Raw genomic sequence first — 20,352 nt, 5'->3', positions numbered from 1 at the left:
GAGCAACAGCGGTTCAAGGCCAGCCCGAGCTGAGCAGCCGCTAAGCTGCCAATAGGTAGCAGGATGGCTCAGCTAAAAAAAAAAAAAAAAAGGAGGCATGGCCTGCAGCGGTGAGTCAGAGAAGTGAGCCAAGATGCAGTGAAGAGTCTGCTAACTACGGATGCTTTCCCAGAAACAGCACTGCACCCGCAATGGTCACCCATGCACACACAAAAGTAACAAGAAAAGAATGCATCTCACATACATATGCTTAATGTCACCTCTACGGCCTCCCTACCTACCTACCAACCAACTAACCGACCTACCATAGCATCACCTGTGTCACTGTCTTCTAATTAGGTAATTAACAGTTCAATCGATTAGACTATAAACTTGTTTGTGGCTCTTGGTTTTGATCAGTTGGTAGTGACTGTGAAAAGTCGGCATTTTGGGACTTGGGAAAGCAAAGTGCAGAATCAGGAACAGTACCATCCTCAGTTACTTATAGAGATAAGTAACACCCCCACATGCAAACATTCACTGTGGGCAGGACACGGAATTAAACAAAACTTCTGCTTTATCATCTCCTATGTAGGGTCTCCGTGCTCCTTTCTTTTCATTGAAGCCACCAGACAGATAATATTGTATAGAAAGAAAAGCCAGGGACACACGGTTAACCAGCCACAGTGACTGCTTCCTGTTGCTACAGGCCACATTAGAGGTCATTTTCAGGCTCTTCCCACGGGCTCCACGAGCCCACACACAGCAGCAGGCAGCTCTGGGCCGGCCCTGGGGCCAGCGGCCTTCCTCCTCCCCCTCCTCATCCGCTCCCCACCCAGGCCTGGCACACTCAGCTCCTCAGTCGATTTTAATTTGATAAGATTTTTTAAAATCAGCATTAGGACAAAGCAATGCAAGTTTTTTTTTTTTTTTAATAAAATGAGAAGGAAAGAATAGGACAAATATGTTTCATTGGGTTTGAAAACAAAACTCCCACCTCGACGGCCGGGCAAAGGAAAGCACTTTTCCAAAGCAGCCATGTGCAGAGCCCGAGATCTCTGCAAGCCCCTTGCCTTGCCTCGCCTCCACCTCACACCACATTCTTCTCAGCCGCTCAGCGCTCACTCGGATGGCTCACACGCACGCGGCAAGCCCCCAGCCTGGGTCCTGCGTTACTACGAAGCGCCTGAACCCCTCACGCTTTCATGGTTGATTTCCGCAGGACTTGTTTCCACTCAGGTTCACCACGTGAGTCAAAGGCCAGAGTCACTTCTCAGCAAAGCAGGTCCCAAGCAGAAATAAGATCCTTTCCCAGATTGAAACTCCCTGCTCATGTTTTCCTCCCAACCATGACTCAGCAGCTTCTTTGGATTCTGCTCAAAGAATTTACCTGAACTAACCTCTCACTTTCAAAACCCATCTGAATTTTGAATTCCTTTAATAGCTCCAAATTACTTTACCAATCTACTCAAAGAATTTACCTGAAATAACCTCTCACTTTAAAAAAATCCACCTGCATTTTGAATTCCTTTAACAGCTCCAAATTACTTTGCCAATCTAGCAAACACCTTTTGGGTAACTGTCTAACCACCCTCTTTAGTCTGAGGACTGCTCGCCACTCGCGCCCCTGCAGCCGGAGTGGACCTCCTGCAACTGTCCCCTCCCCACAGCTGAGCGACCCAGGCCTGGCCAGTCCAATTCTCATGATTGTCTGGTGTTGGGTACGAGCCTTCGGCCGTCATGCTGGGGAGCGGCTGGAAGGGTGGTTTTTCCACCCTGTGTGCTAAAGCAGAGAACGCCAGGCTTCAGACGGAGCGGGAAGGAGCCAGAAGCAGAGGGAAGCAAAGGAGTGACTGTGGGTCACTTGGTGCCAATCTGTCGGTCCCCAGCTCAGGCCACCGCGTCCCCAGCACTTGGTCTCAGGGAGCTATCCCTGTATCCTCTATGCACAGTCGCATTTTTTTCTTAAACTAGGCTAATTATGTTCCTACTCTTTGTAATAAAATGGTACCTGACTAAATAGCCACATGAGCAGTAACTTCCAAATTCCTATCCCACAGTCCAGGAGGCAGCAGCTTCCAGAAATTAGAAGATAAAAAAAATCAAAGGGGTGGGGGAGAGAAAAGCAGCGGGAAGAGAGAAAGGGGGACTCTTAACGACTGAGTGTTCCCTTCAGTACCTTCTACACAATCAGCGATCACTCTGTGAGGCGCTGGGCGACAGGAAGGCGGGCGCCTCGCAGTCCTGGCCCCCAAGGAGCACAACCGGAAAGGGAAGACAGGAATGAACAACTGCGATTTCGGAGGTGAGGCCCTCATACTACAGACACACACAGGTGCCAGGAGTACAAGCCAGGGGCGCTGGGCCTCTCACAGGTGACTTTGAGCAGGTAGAGAACACATAGCTGGGAAGCCCTGAATAAGCTTTAAAAGGTAAGTGTGGTAGGTGGTAGCCAGACAGAGTAACGTAGATGACCAAATGTAGCAAAGCTGGTTATCCCAACATCAGACTGCTGGGTAACTTAGTTCCGGAAGGAAAATTCTGTAGGATGGGAACCTCTCTAGGTACCCTGTATGAATCTCTCCATTTAGGTCTGAATTATAAAGGTACTTAAACCACATTATCTTGAGTAGCATGGTAATAGCAAAATAATTTTCTACGTAGTTATGATCTCGGATATTGCATCCTGTAGTGAGTAAGAAAATAAGAATTCATAGTATTAAGTGGGTAATTCTATTCTAAAACTATTTTATTTCAGGATATTTTCTAAAATACAAACAAAAATTATAAATCAGAAGCAAATACAGTGTTCTTAAAATATCAGAACTTCTATTCCATGTCTAGGAATGTATCCAAAAGAAATAATATAGACCATGGAAAAAGCCACACATGAAAATATCCTAGACAACACAGTAAAAAATCAAGAGTAAGCTAAATATCCAGGAATGAGGAGTATATTATATTGCGTTGGAATATTATTTGATAAAATATAACTTGGCACTAAAAAGAATAAAGATAATAAAGTAACAGGATGAAATATATATTATATGGGGAAAAAAGGATATAAAATTTCGTGTATACCTTAATTACAATAACACACATTAAATAATATATTATATAAAACTCAAAATAGAGTACATAAAAAGGCCATAAAGGAAAAAGCAATTAATGTTTATGTTATAGTGGTAAGATAATGAGTAGTTAATTTTTCTGTGTTTTTTTTTGGTCAAGATGTTATTTGGTCAAGATATTTGCAAACTTTTTAAAAACACCCCCACCCCCTTTTTTCTCCTCTTAAATATTAGAAATAAGTGGTAAGCTTACTTCATCAGAAGCAGATCGAAGACACTGGACAGCAGCCTGTTTTTTCATTTCTTCTAGAGTTAGATCTGAGCACTTTTTCTTACTCTTTCCCCATTTCTTATAAGCTCCTTTTTCCCAGCCCAGGAAGATGTCATTCTCCTAAAAAAAAAAAAAGATTGGACAAGTTTCAATGACCAAGACTAAGTAATGCGTTTCAACCACTATTATTTTCCACATATTTATACATACATTCCCCTACTAAACACATTCATTCATAAAATGTACACACTGATAAATTAAGAGGCCACGGAACACTGCCAGCCAGACCACTCCAGGACGGCCCATTTGTCTGGCATCCATTATTGAGATTACTGATTACTTATGATTTACTGTGTATGACAGTAATAAATCTGATCCACTTATACATATAGCTAATAAACAGGTCAGACATTTGTATGTACATTCAAGTGTGACTTCAGTTTCCGTGTAAGTCCTAAACTATACACACAATCAAATGTCTTCGCTTCTGTACTTCTCTCTTCAATGGTGAGCGCCACGTTACTATCAGATTTTAACACTGAACAGTTAAATGGTTCAATCCCCATCCCTATATCTTCTAGTCTAAAAAACAGATAAATATTGGGTTGTCGGAAAAGTCATGACGCATTTTTGCAATGAAAAACAGAAAAAATACGTCATGATTTTTCCGACAACCCAATATTTTGTTAGTATTTGAAGTTTACTTTTTGCTTTGATTATATATGCCCATTATAAATCTAAAGAAATTCTGAAAAGTAGGCAGCAAGCAAATCGTCCTCAGACCTACCACCCAGTGAAAACTACAAGTTTTGTCTGCTCCACCTGGTCTTTTTTGTATGCTTAAAAAAACACATAGTTGAATTCACATTACTTGTACATTTTTGTATTTGACTTAACTTACTATGTTGCAAACATTACCCCCATGTTACTACAAATTCTTTGGCTACATAATATTCCAAGATGTTAGGTTTACTTAGCTATTTCCCTAGACTGGGACTTTTTAAAATTAGTATTTTTAATCGCTTTGCTACTTTGTCTTTTTCAAAGCCTTTGTTTGATAAATTACGATGAAACCCAATGGATAAACAAAAAGGGAAAAAAGATTAGACAGACAATGGCAAAATTAAGAAAATTACTTATAAGAGTACTTGGCCTACAGTGGGTCCTAAGGAAATAGATATGAATAAATGAATGAGATGGAATAAAGAAGGAAAAGCATAATAATAATTCATTCAAAAGAGTTTGGAGATCATATCATATACCATCAACTATCTAACCCAACTTTTACTTGGATTCAATACATAACAATTATCTTTATGCCAACAAGTAAGAGTGGGAGAAGGGTCCCACCCTCACCTATAATCACCATAATTAGCATACTTGCTACATAGTTTCTTGGGCATGTTTGCAGATCTCATGAACCTGAAAAAACATATTTTCTGGCTGAATGGTGTCAATTCCATTTTCCAAGGGAAAATGTGCTCGATGGCCAAGAACTAGGTATATTTCCATTTACCTAACGTGTTTGGCTGGACTACACCTGAAACCTGACATTTCTTATCAATGATATCTTCCGGAGATAGGGCTTGTCCTTTAACGGGAACAGAGGACAGAACTTTAGTAATGTAGATCCGTAGCTTCTGGAGGCAGAGAAAAATGTTATAATTTTCTCTGCTGTTCCTAGTGCATAAGACAAGGTAGAAAAGCTATGTAATTACTGAAAACAGGACTCCTTGCTGGGTGAGCAGCTGAGGCTGGCTCTGTGTCTTCTCTGAGCATTATAAACTTGTTTCTCTATTGAAGCCACATTACAGCTCAGCAGAGTGCACACATTCAAAGGTCCTAATAAAGTTTTCCATGTAGACAGAAGGACTTTCAAAATCCACATGGACGTGCAGTCCGTCTGGAGGGCAGTCTGACAATACATATCAAGCATCTTAAACATGTCCATGGACTTTCAATCCAACAATTCTGCTTCTGGGAATTTATCCTAAGGAAATAATCACCAAGGAGCGCACAAATTTAGCCACAGTGATGCTGATCCCGCAGCTGCCAATAACAGCACAAGTGTAGAAACAATCTAAATTCCAATAAAGACTTGGTTCAATAAATTATGATTTATCCAGGTGATAAGATATTACAACCATTAAAGAGATTAGGAAGCATATTTACTGACATGGAAAGCTATTCATAATATATACAAGCAAAGTAGTTTACACAACATATGATCTGTTTAGTTAAAATACGCACAACCCATAAACATGCATGAAAAGGTCTAAGAGAAATGTACTAAGAGGTCACCAAGGAGCTCGTCTCTTGGTGAGCAGGTGCAGGATACTATGATTGCTCGTTATTAGGTCATACATACTCCTTTAATAGTCAAAAGCTTATTTATTTTTTTTGGAGGGGGTGGAAAACTTGTAAGTCAAGAAGAGAGAAGTGAGAAGAGTTCCTGGAGACGTCACCTAGGACAGGCGTGTGGCATCGGCTGTATGTTTCCTGCCTGGCATGCCTTTGTTTCTACGCGGGTGAGGAGTCCACGTTTCATCCAGAAACCATTTCAGTGTCTTCTTGGTGGCCCCAGGGATTTCAAGGATGACTACGACCCAGGCGGGGCCTGCCAGAGGCACACACTCCAGGGCAGAATGAAGACCTGGAAGCAAACAGCTATGGCACGGCTGTTGCTCTTACACAGGTTCGCAGAAAGCACTTAGGAAACACAAAAGGGGAACCTGTTTTTCTTAGCTGGTTGGTGAGAAAAAGGCTTCCTACAGAAGAAAGGAGCACTGGGCCGAGTCTTAAAGAGTGGCCAGACGTTTGGGCTGGAGTGAGGGGGAAATACCGGGCAGAAGAAACAACGTGCTGAGTGAAGCAAGGGGCAGCAAACGTTTTCTACAAGGGCCAGATAGTATTTTAAACTCTATAGGTAGGCCAAGAGACTACATCAAGGGTATAACGTAGGTACTTCCACCAAAAAAAAGAGAGAAAATAAAAATTTCACATTTATTGATGAATTCAAAATAGAATTCAGCACAACCTCTTGTAATACAGGTCTATAAATGAGAAGAATGGAATTCTTTTTGGGGTGAGGTAACATTTGCTTAATCGGGGCTCAAAGTGTTCTCTATCATCAAAATCAATTACAAATGTTCACCTGTTAATGCTTTTTTTTTTTTTAAAGATTTTATTGGGGAATTGGGGGAGGGGAACAGCGCTGGGGAATTGGGGGAAGGGGGACAGACAAGTTGCTGTCCTTTTGTTCTTCAGTCTAGTTGTGGAAGACATTGCTTCACTGGCCCATGTTGGTATTATCATTGCGCTCTTCCCAGGTGAGGCAGATCGGTCGCCAGCCTCTGGACGGCCGCTCATGGCGACTCTTGGCAGCTCACACCAGCTGCCAGCTGCTCACGCTGGCTGCCGGCCACACACAGTAGCTTAAGGCAGCGCACTGCAGCTTCATTGCAGCCTACACCGTCGCCGACGACTCACAGCAGCCCAGCTCCAGGTCGAGCTGTTGTTGTTCACCATCTTAGCTGTAGAGGGTGCAGTGTCAGTGGCCCTCATGTGGGATCCGAACCGGGGCCCTGATGCTCAGAGCTGGCGCCCCAAGCCAACTCTTAACCAACGCGCCACTTGGCCAGCCCCTAATGCTCATTTTTGATAATAGCTCTACTGGCATGTAATTCACATACTATAAAATTTACTCTTTTAAAGTGTACAATTCAGTGGTTTTTAGAATAATTCATAGGGTTATACAACAATCACCACTATCTAATTTTAAAACATTTTCATCACCCCAAAAGGAAACCCTGTACCCCCTAGCAGTCAGTTCCCATTCCTCTCTCTCTCCTGAGTCACTGGACATTTCCTATAAATGGAATTCTACAATGTATGTCCTTTGCGTCTGGCTTCTTTCATTTAGGATGAGTTTCTGAAGGCTCATCCACGTTGTGGCATGTAGCAGTACATTTCCTTTTATGACTGAGTTATAGTCCATTGCACGGATGTACCACGTCTTGTTTATCCATTCATCCACCGGTGGACATTTGGGTCGTCTCCTCCTTTGGGCTATTATGAATTCATATAAACATTCACATACAAGTTTTTGTATGAACAAATATTTTCAATTCTCTTGTTAAATACCTAGGAGAATTGCTGGGTCATATGGTAACTCTATGTTCAGCCTTTTGAAGAACTGCCAGGCACTTTTTCAAAGCAGCTACACCATTTTACAATCCTACCAGCATTGCATGGGGGTTCCAATTTCTCTATATTCTCGTCAACATTTGTTAGGGTCTGTTCTTGTTTTAGCCATCCCAGTGGGTGTGAGGTGGTATCTCATGGATTTGATTTCCCTAGCAACTAATGATGCTGAGCATCTTTTCATGACCTTATTGGCCCACTGGACAAATGTCTATTCCAATCTTTTGTCCATTCTTAAATTATCTGTTCTGAACACACATCTCTTATCAGCTATATGATTTATAAATATTTTCTCCAATTCTACGGATTGTCTTTTCACTTTCTGGATGATGTCCTTTGAAGCACAAGAGTTTTTCATTGTGAGAAAGTCTAATTTATTGGTGTCATCTTTGGGTGTTTGTGCTTTGGGGTCATAGCTAAGAAACCATTGCCTAATCCAAGTCAGGAAGATTTACTTCTACGTTTTATAGTTTTCGCTCTTACATTTAGGTCTATAATCCATTCTGAGTTAATATTTGTATGTGGTATGAGGAAGGAGTCCAACTTCATTCTTTTGCATGTGGCTACTCTATTGTCCCAGCACCTTTTGTTGAAAAGGCTATTCTTTCCTCATTGAATGGTCTTGTTGGAAACCAACTAACCATAAATACAAAGGTTTATTTCTGGAATCAGTTCAGTGTCATACATCCAGCCATATTTACGTCGGTTCCAAACTGTCTTGATTATTGCAGCTTTGTAGTAAGTTTTGAAATTGGGAAGTGTGAGTCCTCCAACTTTGTTCTTCTTTTTTAAAAATTTTTTTAGCTGTTCTGGGTCCTTTGCGTTTCCATATGAATTTGAGGATCAGCTTGCCAATTTCTGCAACACAGGCAGCTGGAACTGTGACAGAGACTGTGCTGGATCTGTAGATTGTCAGTTGGGAGGGTATTGCTATCTTAATAATATTAAGTCTTCTGATCATGAACATGGGATGTTTTTCCATTTGTCAGGTCTTCTTTGATTTCTTCCAATGGCATTTTATATTTTTAGTGTATAAGTCTTGCACCTGTTTTGTTAAATTTATTCTTAAGTATTTTAATTCTTTTTGATACTATTGTAAATGGAATTTTCTTAACTTCATTCCTTAGGATTTTCTATATATAAGACCATATCATATGTCAACAGAGATAGTTTTAGTTCTTCCTTTCCAATCAGGATGTCTTTTATTTCTTTTCTTTTTCTTACCTAATTGCCTGTTACTACTGATTTATAGTAAGATTTTAAGTATTTCATCTTTGAAAATGTCTTTTCACCCAAATACTGATATTAATCCACAGGCCTGAGTTTCACTGAACACATTAATTCTTAGGTGGCATTTATAAATTCTGTTAGGTTCTTCTCTTGGTATCTGCCTTTCAGCCTGGCATCACATGGCGGAGTGATCCCTCCCAAGCGAAAGCTAGGTGGGAGTGTCTCCATTGAACAGTGAAACAGTCTCTGAGACAGAGACGTTTCCTTTGCACTGTGTCAAGGTATAAAAAATGCTACTGGAACTGCAGCTGACCGTTCTTGAACAACACCCGCTGCAAATGTGTGTGGGAATGGAGATTTTGCTTCTTGTTTTAACTTCCTACAAGATAAAAAGGTATAAGGCAGCTTGACATGACTTGTGTTTCAAACAATGTTAGTTGTTAGAATGACGCGACTACATTATAAATTTTGCATATGAGTGTTATTTTACCTTATATTTTAGGTTGAATTCATGAAAAAACATCAAGTTTGTAGCAAAAGCTACACAAAAAATAGATACAGGGTCGAGTTTTCAAAGTCGTCATCTTAAAGACAGAACACAATTACCAAGCACCAAAAGAAGATGAGGCTAAAGGACTCGGTATGAAAATCTATCAGGCCCTTTTCTCAGACACTAACGTAGCATACGGCTCGAGTTCTGCCTGGCTTTCCCTTGCTGTCTCCTATCAAAGGAGAAACAGGGAGCTGGAGGAAGCACAAGACCACGGCTTTCTGAAACACAGCTGGTGCCAGTAATTTAGCATCCGCCCAGCCTCCCACACCTTCCCGTTAACAGCGTCCTAAAAAACCAAAACCACTGTGTGTGTGAATGAGACCAATCCCACCCCCATCTTCAGGCCCTAACTGGCTTAAGACAAATTAGACACAAAGACTGGCTCAGAGAGAGGCATGTGACCAATCAGAAATGAGCAGAAAAAAAATAAAAATTAAAAATAAAAAATTTTTGCTGGGAATGGAGGGAACACATCTTCCAGATAGTGTGTGAGAAACAATATGCTGTGCTCACTGTCACTTGCCTTCTCTCCCCAGGGAGCTGGCTGCGAAACCAGCTGACAGAGAGGCAGGCAGAGCGGCCTCGCGTCACTGTGCAGCTCTGCCGCCAACGAGGCTCAGGTCAGCCCTACTTCGCAACTTTTACTTATCGGAGACCTTTTTCCCAACTTCGGCCAAGTTAGGCCAAATTTTTGGCTGCTTGGGAATGAAAGATAGAGCTAGAATTTGAGGAAAAGCCTCAGTAATAAATCAATTTCTCATTGCTCAAAAGAACTGCAGTTTGCCTCTAAAAATGAGTGGCTCCAATTAAGCAAGCGTAATTTCAGGTTAACTACAGCCACTACTTCTTCCTACTAGACCTTCTGCCAACAGCGACTGTTTCCTCCCTGGTCTCTCTGCCTGCAGCTGCCCAACCAGCTTACCCACCACCATGCCTGCCATTTTGCACTGCTGGCTAAATATAGCAATGGGCCTTTTTGTCTCCAGGACTAAAATATAAATCCCCTAGCAGGGCATATCAGGTTCCTCAAAATCGGTTTCCTGCTGGCCTTTCCCAGGCTAATCCCTCCCACTGCCTCACCATACTCCTCTGGCCTCACAAATTCAGGACCCCTCCTGTTTCTATGACCTTATATGCACTCTTCCTTTCTTCTTCCTTGAAGACTATTCACTGTTACCTCCTCTGTCATTCCTACTGTCACCATCCCCATGCTCTGCAGGGCCAGAGCATTTCACAGATTCCTGATTGGCAGCTGTCTCTCAGGGACCATCCCCAGGCATCTCCATATCCCGGGTGCCTGCCACAGTGTCGGTACTTCATAGGCATTCACAAAAAAAGGTGAGTAAAAAAGCAGAAATGGGCACTAAATGTAATATTTACATTACAAACATTTTCTCTATCCATGAAAAGATTTTACAAAAACCCCCACATTTTATTATGGTATCTCAGGGAGGCTGTAGACAAAAATTTGTGTGCCCATCATTAGCACTAACTCCTACTCTGAATTTACTTTCATTCCTTATGTGTAAAAAATTTAATTAACGTCTGTTGAGTGAGTGTTTGTTGAAATACAATATACGCAGTGAGACACTTGAGAAACCAAGGGTGGGTCAGATTTTTGTAGCTGTTATTATTAAAGATGACACTAATCTGTAAGGGAAAACAATGCAGATGCCAGCCTTTCCAAGCAGTGCAATGTTAAACTAATGGGGGTGTAACCGCAAGAGTACGTAACAAGTCAGCTGGGAGAAAAACGAGCTTTGCTGAATGCAGACGTGCTCAGTGTATCCAGCAATCAGGACGATCAGGATTATCCTTACTTAGCCTGTGGACAAATCCAGATGATATAATAGTCCAGCTACATTTCTAGCATGATGGACTCTGAGCTAAAAGATAAAGTTAGGGGACTTAAAAAGAAGCTGCAACGAAGTACAGAAATCAAAACAGCGTGGTAAAGGCACAGACAGACACACAGATCAGTGGAGTACAAGAGGGAGCCCAGAAACAAGCCCTCACAGGATGGTCAAATGACTGCAACAAGGGGCCAAGGCCATTCAATGAGGAAAGGATAAGTCATTTCAACAAATGGTGCTGGGACAACTGGGTAGCCACATGCAAAGGAATGAAACTAGATCCCACTTTGCACTTTTCACAAAAACTAACTCAAAATGGATGAGATTTATATGTAAAACCTAAAACTATACAACTCTTGGAAGAAACATAGGGCATAATTTGGTAATGATTTCTTGGATATGACACCAAAGGCACAGGCAACAAAAGAAAAAACGGTCAAACTGGGTTTCATGAGAACTTAAAAATGCTGTGCGTTAAAATACACTATAAACAGTGAAACAGCAACCCACAGAATGGGAGAAAATACTTGCATGCCATCTATGTGATAAGGAGTTAATATCCAGAACATATAGTGAACTCCTAAAACTCAACAACAAAACAACCAGATTCGAAATGGGCAAAGGACTTAAGCAGAGGTTTTTCCAAAGAAGATACACAAATCAAATGGCCAATAAACATATAAGAAGATGCGCAATGTCACTAATCATTAGGGGGAAATGTGAATCAAACTACAGAGATACCACCTCACACCAATTAGGATGGCTACTGTAAAAAACAAACAAACAACAAAAACCCCCCAGAAAATAACAATATTGGCGAGGATGTGGAGAAATTGGAACCCTATGCACCATTGGTGAGCATGTAAAATGGTGCAATCGTTGGCTGTTCCTCAAATAATTAAAAACAGAATTATCATGTAATCCAGCAATTCCACTTATGGGTCTATAACCCCCCATACTGAAAGCAGGTTCTCAAAGATATATTTGTATGCCATGTTCATAGCAGCATTCTTTACAACAACTAAAACATAGAAGAAACCCAAGTGTACACGGATGGATGGATGGATAAGCAAAATGTGGCACATCCATATGACAGAATATTAGTCATCCTTAAAAAGAAAGGAAATTCTGACACCTGCTACAATGTAAATGAACCTTGAGAACATTATGCTCAGTGATAAACCAGTCACAAAACGACAAATATTGTATAATTCCACTGACGTGAGGAATGTAAGAGTGGTCAAGATCATAAAGACAAAGTGTAATGGTGGCTGCCAGGGGCTGGGGGGAGAGGAGAATGGGACGCTTTCGTCTCATGGGTGTGGAGTTTCAGTTTTACAAGATGAAAGGAGTTAAGGGATGGATGGTGGTGACGACTGCACAACAGTTTGAACTGTACACTTAAAAATGGCTAAGATGGTAAATTTTATGTTATGTGTATTTTCCCACAATAAAAACATGAAGGAGGGGAATTAACTGCAGTAACTTCTCTGAAGGGAAGGCCCCCATGTGTAGCTGTGGAAAAAAGTTAAGTAGGAAAGAGAACTGAGAACAGAAGGCTTCTATTTTAAATGCGGTACACAAAGAAAGACTGAAGCAGCAAAATAAACATCAAACTAAACAAGTGAACAAATGAATACTCTCCTTTAAAAAGTTAACTAGTGGATGACCCATGAAAGAAAAAATGTGTAAGCTGAACTTCATTAAAATAAAAACTGCTCTGTGAAAAACAATGTCAAGTGGACTAGAAGACAAGCCATAGGCTGGGAGAAAAATATTTACAAAAGACACATCTAATAAGGACTTTTATCCAAAATATACAAAGAACTCTTCAAATTCAATAGTAAGAAAACAAATAACCCAATGAAAACTTGGGACAAAGACCTCAACACACCCTGACCAAAGATGACACACAGATGACAAATAAGCATATGAAAGAGGCTCCATCCACATCACGTCATCAGGGAAAGGCAAACTGAAACAATGATGAGATGCCACCACACACCTGTCAGAATGGGCAGAATCCAGGACACAGACGCCACCTCGCGCTGGACGTGGAGCGGCAGGAGCCCTCGCTCACGCTGCTGGGAGTGCAGACGGCACAGCCCCTCGGGAAGGCAGTTTGGTGGCTTCTCACAAAACTCAACAAACTCCTATCCTTCCATCCAGCAACCCTATGTCTTTCTCTGCCTTACTTCACTCAGCATAATACCCTCTAGGTCCCTCCATGTTGTCGCAAATGGGGAGATTTCATTCTTTTTATGGCCGAGTAATATTCCATTGTATATATTAATATGTACCACAATTTCTTTATTTAATTGTCTATGATGGGCACTTACTTAGTTACTTCTATATCTTGGCTATTGTAAGTAACACTGCAATGAACATAGGGGTGCGTATACCTTCCTGAATTACTGTTTTGGATTTCTTTGGATAAATACCCAGGAGTGGAATTGCTGGGTCATAGAGTAGGTTCTATTTTTCAATTTTTGAGGAGCCTCCATGTTGTTTTCCTTAGTGGCTGCCCCAATTTGCAGTCCCACCAGCAGTGCAGGAGGGTTCCCTTTTCTCCACATCCTCGCCATCACTTGTTGTTTGATTTATTGATGATGCCATTCTGACAGGTGAGGTGGTATCACATTGTGGTTTTGATTCACATTTCTCTGATGATTAGTGATGTTGAGCATCTTTTCATAGCTCTGTTGGCCATCTGTATGGCCTTTTTATAGAAATGTCTAGTCAGGTCCTCTGCCCATTGTTTAATTGTTTTGTTTTTTTTTTGGTGTTAAGTTGTATGAGTTCTTTATAAATCTTGAATATTAACCCCTTATCAGATGTATCATTGGCAAATACCTCCTCCCATTCAGTAGGCTGTCTTCTCGTTTTGTTGATGGTTTCCTTGGCTGCGCAAAAACTTTTTAGTTTGATGTGGTCCCATTTGTTTACTTTTTTGTTTGTTTCCCTTGCTCTAAAAATTAAAGTCTTTAAAAAAAAGAAAGAAGTAACTGGCAGCAGACCAACTCTCCTACCCAAATGAACAGAGAAGCCAAATAAAATACAAACCAAACCAAACATACAAAATCTGCGCTACGGCATGAGAAGCCTGCTGAGGTCCCAGACCACAAGAAGACGAGGAAGCTGCCGGTACGGGGCGGCTGACCTCTGAGGCTGCTTTCTCCCTCAGGAAAAGTACCCATTCTAAGCCCAGGGCAAGAGGCTGAGGAAAAGGCAGCCCTTTAAGAGCCTGAAGCCAGTGGAGCTGGGGGCACGCTCTCAGGACTGGAGAGAAAAAACCAGGGCTGAGGGTACCAGGATCCCAGCAAAGGGAAGGGGTGGGAAAACAGCCCACACGCTGCTGGGTCCCCCTCTGGACATGTGAGGAATTCTGAAGCTGTGGGGGACACCAGGGGGCTTCTGTGCAGATTACGGTAGTATTCTAGCCTTTTATCTGGGTATAATTACATAGATATGATCTTTGTGAAAATTCACCCATTTGTACCTTTTTCTGTATGCATTTTATACTTCAATAAAAAGTTAAAAGGGGGAAAAAAACCCTCTTTTATACTTGTACAGAATCCATGGTTGCTCCATATCTGCAATAGTAAATGAAATTCTGGGAGTCCTTAAAAAACAACTAACATTGTAAAACCTAAAGCAATCCCAGACTGAGGGACTATCATCAAAAAACAACGTCCAGGGAGGGCTGCAAAGATAAAACTCCTAGGAGGAGCACTGCAAACAAAATCATGACGAGAATGGTAACGTTAACAAATGGTGTATTTATTTGTTTGAAGGACAAATCTTAGAATGCAACACAATCAGTGACCAGTTCCTAAAATGTAAGAAGAAACATTATGAAAAGAAAGTGCTACTTTGTAATTTGTAGGTGTTCCCAGAGGATTTTTTTGATGGTTCAGCACACTCCCTAATCATTCCCGATTTCATTTGGGGGACCAGCCTCTCCAGTTCCTAGTCCCTGTGGTTTCAGGTCCTGGTAGCCCAGCCACCGAAGTCCCCTCATGCTAGTAGTCACTCACAGGCTGGGCATGCACAATGAGGGTGGGGTCGAGGCTTGAGTAAGGGCAGCAGAGAAGACAAGCTTCAGAATGGGGCACTGATTCTGTTCAAGGCCCCGGATCGAGCTGCCACCAAAGGCAGCCCTACCCCCTTGAAACTTCAAGTTTTTACTCCAATGAATGCTCCAAAATGTACTAGCTGTGTGACCCTGGACTTAGCCACCGTCTCTAAGTATCTCCACCTATGAAATGGGGACTAGGGTCACTGAGGGCTCCATGAGTTCTTGTGGGTGAAGGTGAGCGCAGGGCCTCGGGCATGAGCTATTCGCGCTCGTTTATAGCTGGGGTCCTGTCAGAATCACAGGCTCCTGATAAATATTCATGATGCTGAGAACGTTAAAATATAAAGACATCAAGAAACGTTTTAATAAACTCTTAGATGGTGGTTTTAATTAGTTACAAAGGAAAACCAAGAATGTTTGGGGTTATAAGAATGACAGTGAAAGGCAGCCTCATCTTCCTAAAATGACTCTCCCTACTCAGGGCAGGTTATGGGGAACTTGCTGTGGACCATCAACCCAGCACATCCTGAGGCAGGAAAAGCTGACTCTCCCCTTTCGTTACAGTTCTACTACAGTTTCCCTTTCAGCCATTTTTAGTGAGACTATAGACTATTTCTGAACCGACTTAACACAAATCTGTTTTAAGTTACAGGGTCCAGGCTCACTGCCCCAAGCCGCCCAGCCGCCGCTGTTGGTGTAGGTTCACTGTTACTCTACATGGACTCCACTCCTAATTCAGCTGTGAACTGACAAGACAAATGGATTATTCCTCACCTCTAAAAACCAGAAGCGCATTTAAAAACAGCAAACCAACTCCACACAGTTTCTAAAACTTGACTTCACAACAAAGTGTTTTTATGTTATTCATTCAACAATTATTTGTTATATATAAAAACAAACAAAAACAAAAAACAAAACTCTCCAATATAAAAAATGGGTACACGATTTGGGTCTGACAGACATGAGTTTAAATCCTGACTCATCATTAACTGTGTGGCCTCAGACACATCAACTAACCTCTCTGAACGTACATTTCCACGCAAGTAACAGCAGGGCAGGTAATAATTACCTTCAAGGTGTGGAGTGAGGGCCGAATACGGCAATCCCTACACGAGAGGTGGCCAGCACTGCCCTGGGCACGCTGCAGGGTTTCCTACATGACGGGGCACCTGACTTTAAAAAGAGGAAGGCACTGCGGAGAACGCCTAAGACTAAATGTAAAAGAGGTAACCGTGTCAGAAAAACCACCATTCTGCAGCCATCAGAGTAATAACTGATCCGGGGGGGATTATCTGTGGATGGTAAAACTCTCCTCGCATGAGTCACTTGATAATTACAGAGTGTTCAGCTTTATGGTGGAGACCTGGCCGACACCATCTGAACCAAAGTCGGCAACGCCAAGAATGAAACCCTGACGTCATGTGCTGTGATGCATGGAAGACAAGGAACCCACTGCTTATGGAATGTTACTGCCATCAATGCATAAGCTGACCAAACAGGCGGAAACAGCAGCCAAACCCAAAGGGATACTCCACAAAACTGGCCTGTGCTCTTCAAAAGTGTCGATGTCATGAGATACAGAGGAAAGATGAGGAACTATTCCAGGTTAAAGGAGATTAAAGAGATGTGACGACTGAAGTCAACATGTGATCTTAAAATGAATCCTAGATGAGGGGAAAATTTACAACAAAGGACACTATTGGGACAACTGATAAAAACTGAACATTCACGGGCCAGCTGAGTGGCGCATTGGTTAGGAGTTGGCTTGGGACGCCAGCTCTGAGCAGCAGAGCCCCCGTTCGGATCTCACATGAGGGCCAGTGACGCTGCGCCCTCTACAGCTAAGATGGTGAACAACAGCTCGACCTGGAGCTGGGCTGCCGTGAGTCGCCAGTGATGGCGTAGGCTGCAGTGGGGCTGCAGTGGGCTGCTGTGAGCTACTGTGAGCAGCCAGCAGCCGGCTTATGACCTGTTGTGAGCTGCCGTGAGCCGCTGTCCAATAGCCAGCGAGCGACTGCCTCACCCAGGAAGAGTGCAATGATAATACCAACATGGGCCAGTGAAGCAACGTCCTCCACAACTAGACTGAAGAACAAAAGGACAGCAACTTGTCTGTTCTCCTTCCCCGATTCCCTAACACTGGTCCCCTCCCCCAATTCCCCAATAAAATCTTTAAAAAAACAAACAAAAAAAGCTGAACATTCACGGTGGACATTAAAGTGTCGATGTTAGTTTTCTTGAATTTATTGCTGTATTAGGGCTAAAAGTATGATTGAAGAAACATATGTTGATTTGTTCAGGATAAGCAGGCATCAAAAGGAGAGGAGAGAAATACATCAAGAGGAAAATGTTAGCAACTGGTGACTGAGTGACCATTACAGTGCTTTGTACTAGTCTTACTATTCTTCTGGTGTTTGAAATTATTTCACAAGAAGTTTACATTTTTTAAAAAGATGAATATACAATTTCTGCCCATAAGAATCTTATCGCCTGCTGGGGAAAATAATACACTCTAAGAACTGTAATGAAGACCTCCATAGTAGAAATATGATCAAGTCTGGAAGAAGATGACTGTGTTTTCATTGGGAATTATTAGAAAAGGATTCATAGAGAAAGGTGACCTGGGCCTTGAAGGACGGCTTAGAAAATTTAGGCAATTTATATTTACATTCTAAAATGATACACAGTGAACTCCTGATTATCTGAGAGTATATTTCCCAGAGTATGGCAATCCTGACCAAAAGAAAGAAGAAAAAAAGAAAAAAGAATTCATGGAAATAAAACGACTGTGACAACTATAATGTCTCCACATCAGAAGGGAGTTGTTCTCTAGAATCAGAGCCATCAGCTGAGGCCACAACTGTGCTTCCAGCCCTGCTCAATCAGGGCTTCAGGGCTTTACCTATAACTCAGTTCTTCAGCCTCAACCAGGACCAGGGCCTGATCGGCCTTACGTCCCACCTAATCATCCTGGGCAGCTGAGACCAAAGTCCTGCACAAAATCGGTTTCTTAGGACATCAGAGCTCTTTGTGAGTTTGTTTTAACTAAGACTGGGAAAAACAACGGATTAAACATGGCAGATAAGGCTAGTCGCTGAAGCAATGGCCTTAAAACCGGCCCTTTTCAAGTCCAGGTTCAACTAATTCAAGGACTGAGGGGGGAGAAGAGATGTGATGAAACGGACACCCAAGAGTGGAGTCATCTGCTCCCCCGCAGAGGGCGAGGCCACCTTAAGTCTGACCCAGAGAGCAGGGAAGGCACGCATGACTGGCAGCTGAAGTCTGAGTCACGGAAAGTAAGGCCCTTCCATTCCACTTCCTCCGGTTACAGAACTTGCCTCCACACGTCGCCCTAACTCTCTTTTGGGGGATACAGTGAGCACATCCTCCCCCATTCAGTCATGGAAAAGTAGTGCAGGGACTAACTGACCCTCAGGTCTCCTCTTATTAAAACAAGTATCATTTTCACCTGACCTTGCCCATCAGCGTGGGACTTGGCACTGCTACCCTGGGCTGAGTGGAAGCATTTTTAGGGGCCTTTTATTTCCCTGTGGATTCTCCTTGTAACTGCAGCCATGTTCTGTTTTCACTAACCTGAATCTGTCCTATTCCTAAAGACCAGCCAGAACTCTGGAGGGAGGATCAAACACTGCTGGGTCCTGACAGCTGCCTTGAACGGACTCCTCGTCCCTACTGATAAAGAAACTGGATGAATTCACAATCTCATCAGATTGTGCTCGACTACAATCTTACCAGTAGGCCCATGTTTTAGGCCCTTTTCAATGTCCTACAGCACCTAGCACATAAATACTTGGCGCTAACAAATTTATTGGTACTGATGAAACATTGTAGGCCAATACTGTTAATATACAATTCTAAGAGTACATGATCTTTGAACTAAGAGAAATAGCTTCCTCATTTCTGGAAATAAAAATTCTTCCATCTTTATAGATTGAGCATTTTACTTGCTCCTAAAATAATATATTTTACGTTTACTGGAAAATAATAGAGCCTCAGTAAGGAAATTATACAAATGATTGACCCAAGTACTACATTTCTGATTATAAGGTTCTAAGTCGATCTCCTGAAAACTTGATTTGCCCTAATTCTCACCAGTCAAGGCAGCAGGCATCCTGGAAGCAGGAAACATGCAGCTGTGTCCAGCTAGGAGGGTGCGAACGCCAGGCAGTGAGAAGATGTACTCTACACAACTGTCGCGTGACAAACATTAGGCATACTGGTGAAATCCCCTGTATTCACAGGACTTTGAGACTGTTCTGTGGTTCGCTAAGGGCAAAGCCAGCTTCTTCAGTCAATGAAACTTTGTTCCTGTTGGCGGTGTTAGTAACAATGGTTTAAAACAACACAAACTGCCCACAAAACACTCCGCTTTATGTGCAGTTTGTACACAGAAGTCAGCCAGAGCCCAGCCATTCGCTGGTGGTGATGCCGCTTCCCTCCGGCAGGCCTCACTTTCTAGCTCCTCTTGGAGAGTGAGACTGAAGCTTTCCCCCCAAGAACCTAGATTTGGTTGCTTTTCTCACTTTAAACCCAGCACTTAAGTCAAATAAAATGTGTCATGGCTGACTTTGCAGGTGACATGCAATCAATTATGGCACAGTTCTGTGCTTTACCGAACTTGGAAATCCGCTGATTTGTAACACACACTTTGATTAATAAGCAACTGGACATCATTCCTACAGATGACATAGTAAGCTTTGGAGTGTTAAGAAGTATAACTGACACAAGGATTACGTTTCAGCCATAGGATACAAGGGTCCTAAATAGCAGAAGCCAATGCTCCTTGAAGGTAGCAGGTCATCAGACTGTCAACAGTCTGTGACAATCCCCAAGTCTGGGCCAGAGCGTAATAGACACAGAACATCTAATACAGAGAAAAGAGCTAAGCTAAACAGTGTGCTCTGTGACATGGCTCATTGCCAGCTCCTGGCAGGTGAGAAGTCTGTGGACCACAAGCCAGGGCAGACAGCGTATGAAAATGCTCTCTGGGGCCAGCTGAGTGGCGCGTTGGTTAAGAGCTGGCTTGGGACGCCAGAGGGCCCCGGTTCGAATCCCACATATGAGGGCCAGTGACACTGCCCTCTACAGCTAAG

The 20,352-nt window shown here is 42.5% G+C and overlaps 1 protein-coding gene across 6 annotated transcripts in view; it reads right to left on the bottom strand.

Annotated features, from left to right (window-relative positions):
- KIAA0232 (KIAA0232 ortholog) overlaps positions 1-20,352 on the bottom strand; it is a 78,851-nt gene that overhangs the window by 27,263 nt on the left and 31,236 nt on the right. For all 6 annotated transcript variants that reach the window (XM_019628435.1, XM_019628437.1, XM_019628434.1 and 3 more), the window contains one exon: positions 3,304-3,441. In XM_019628435.1, the coding sequence (XP_019483980.1) occupies positions 3,304-3,441 (138 nt within the window). The remainder of the gene's footprint in view (positions 1-3,303; positions 3,442-20,352) is intronic.

Source organism: Hipposideros armiger, unplaced genomic scaffold (assembly GCF_001890085.2).
Source record: "Hipposideros armiger isolate ML-2016 unplaced genomic scaffold, ASM189008v1 scaffold_790, whole genome shotgun sequence".
Taxonomy (NCBI): Eukaryota; Metazoa; Chordata; class Mammalia; order Chiroptera; family Hipposideridae; genus Hipposideros; species Hipposideros armiger.
The sequence above is the reverse complement of the archived record's forward strand: the minus strand, read 5'-3'. Positions and strand labels throughout refer to the sequence as shown.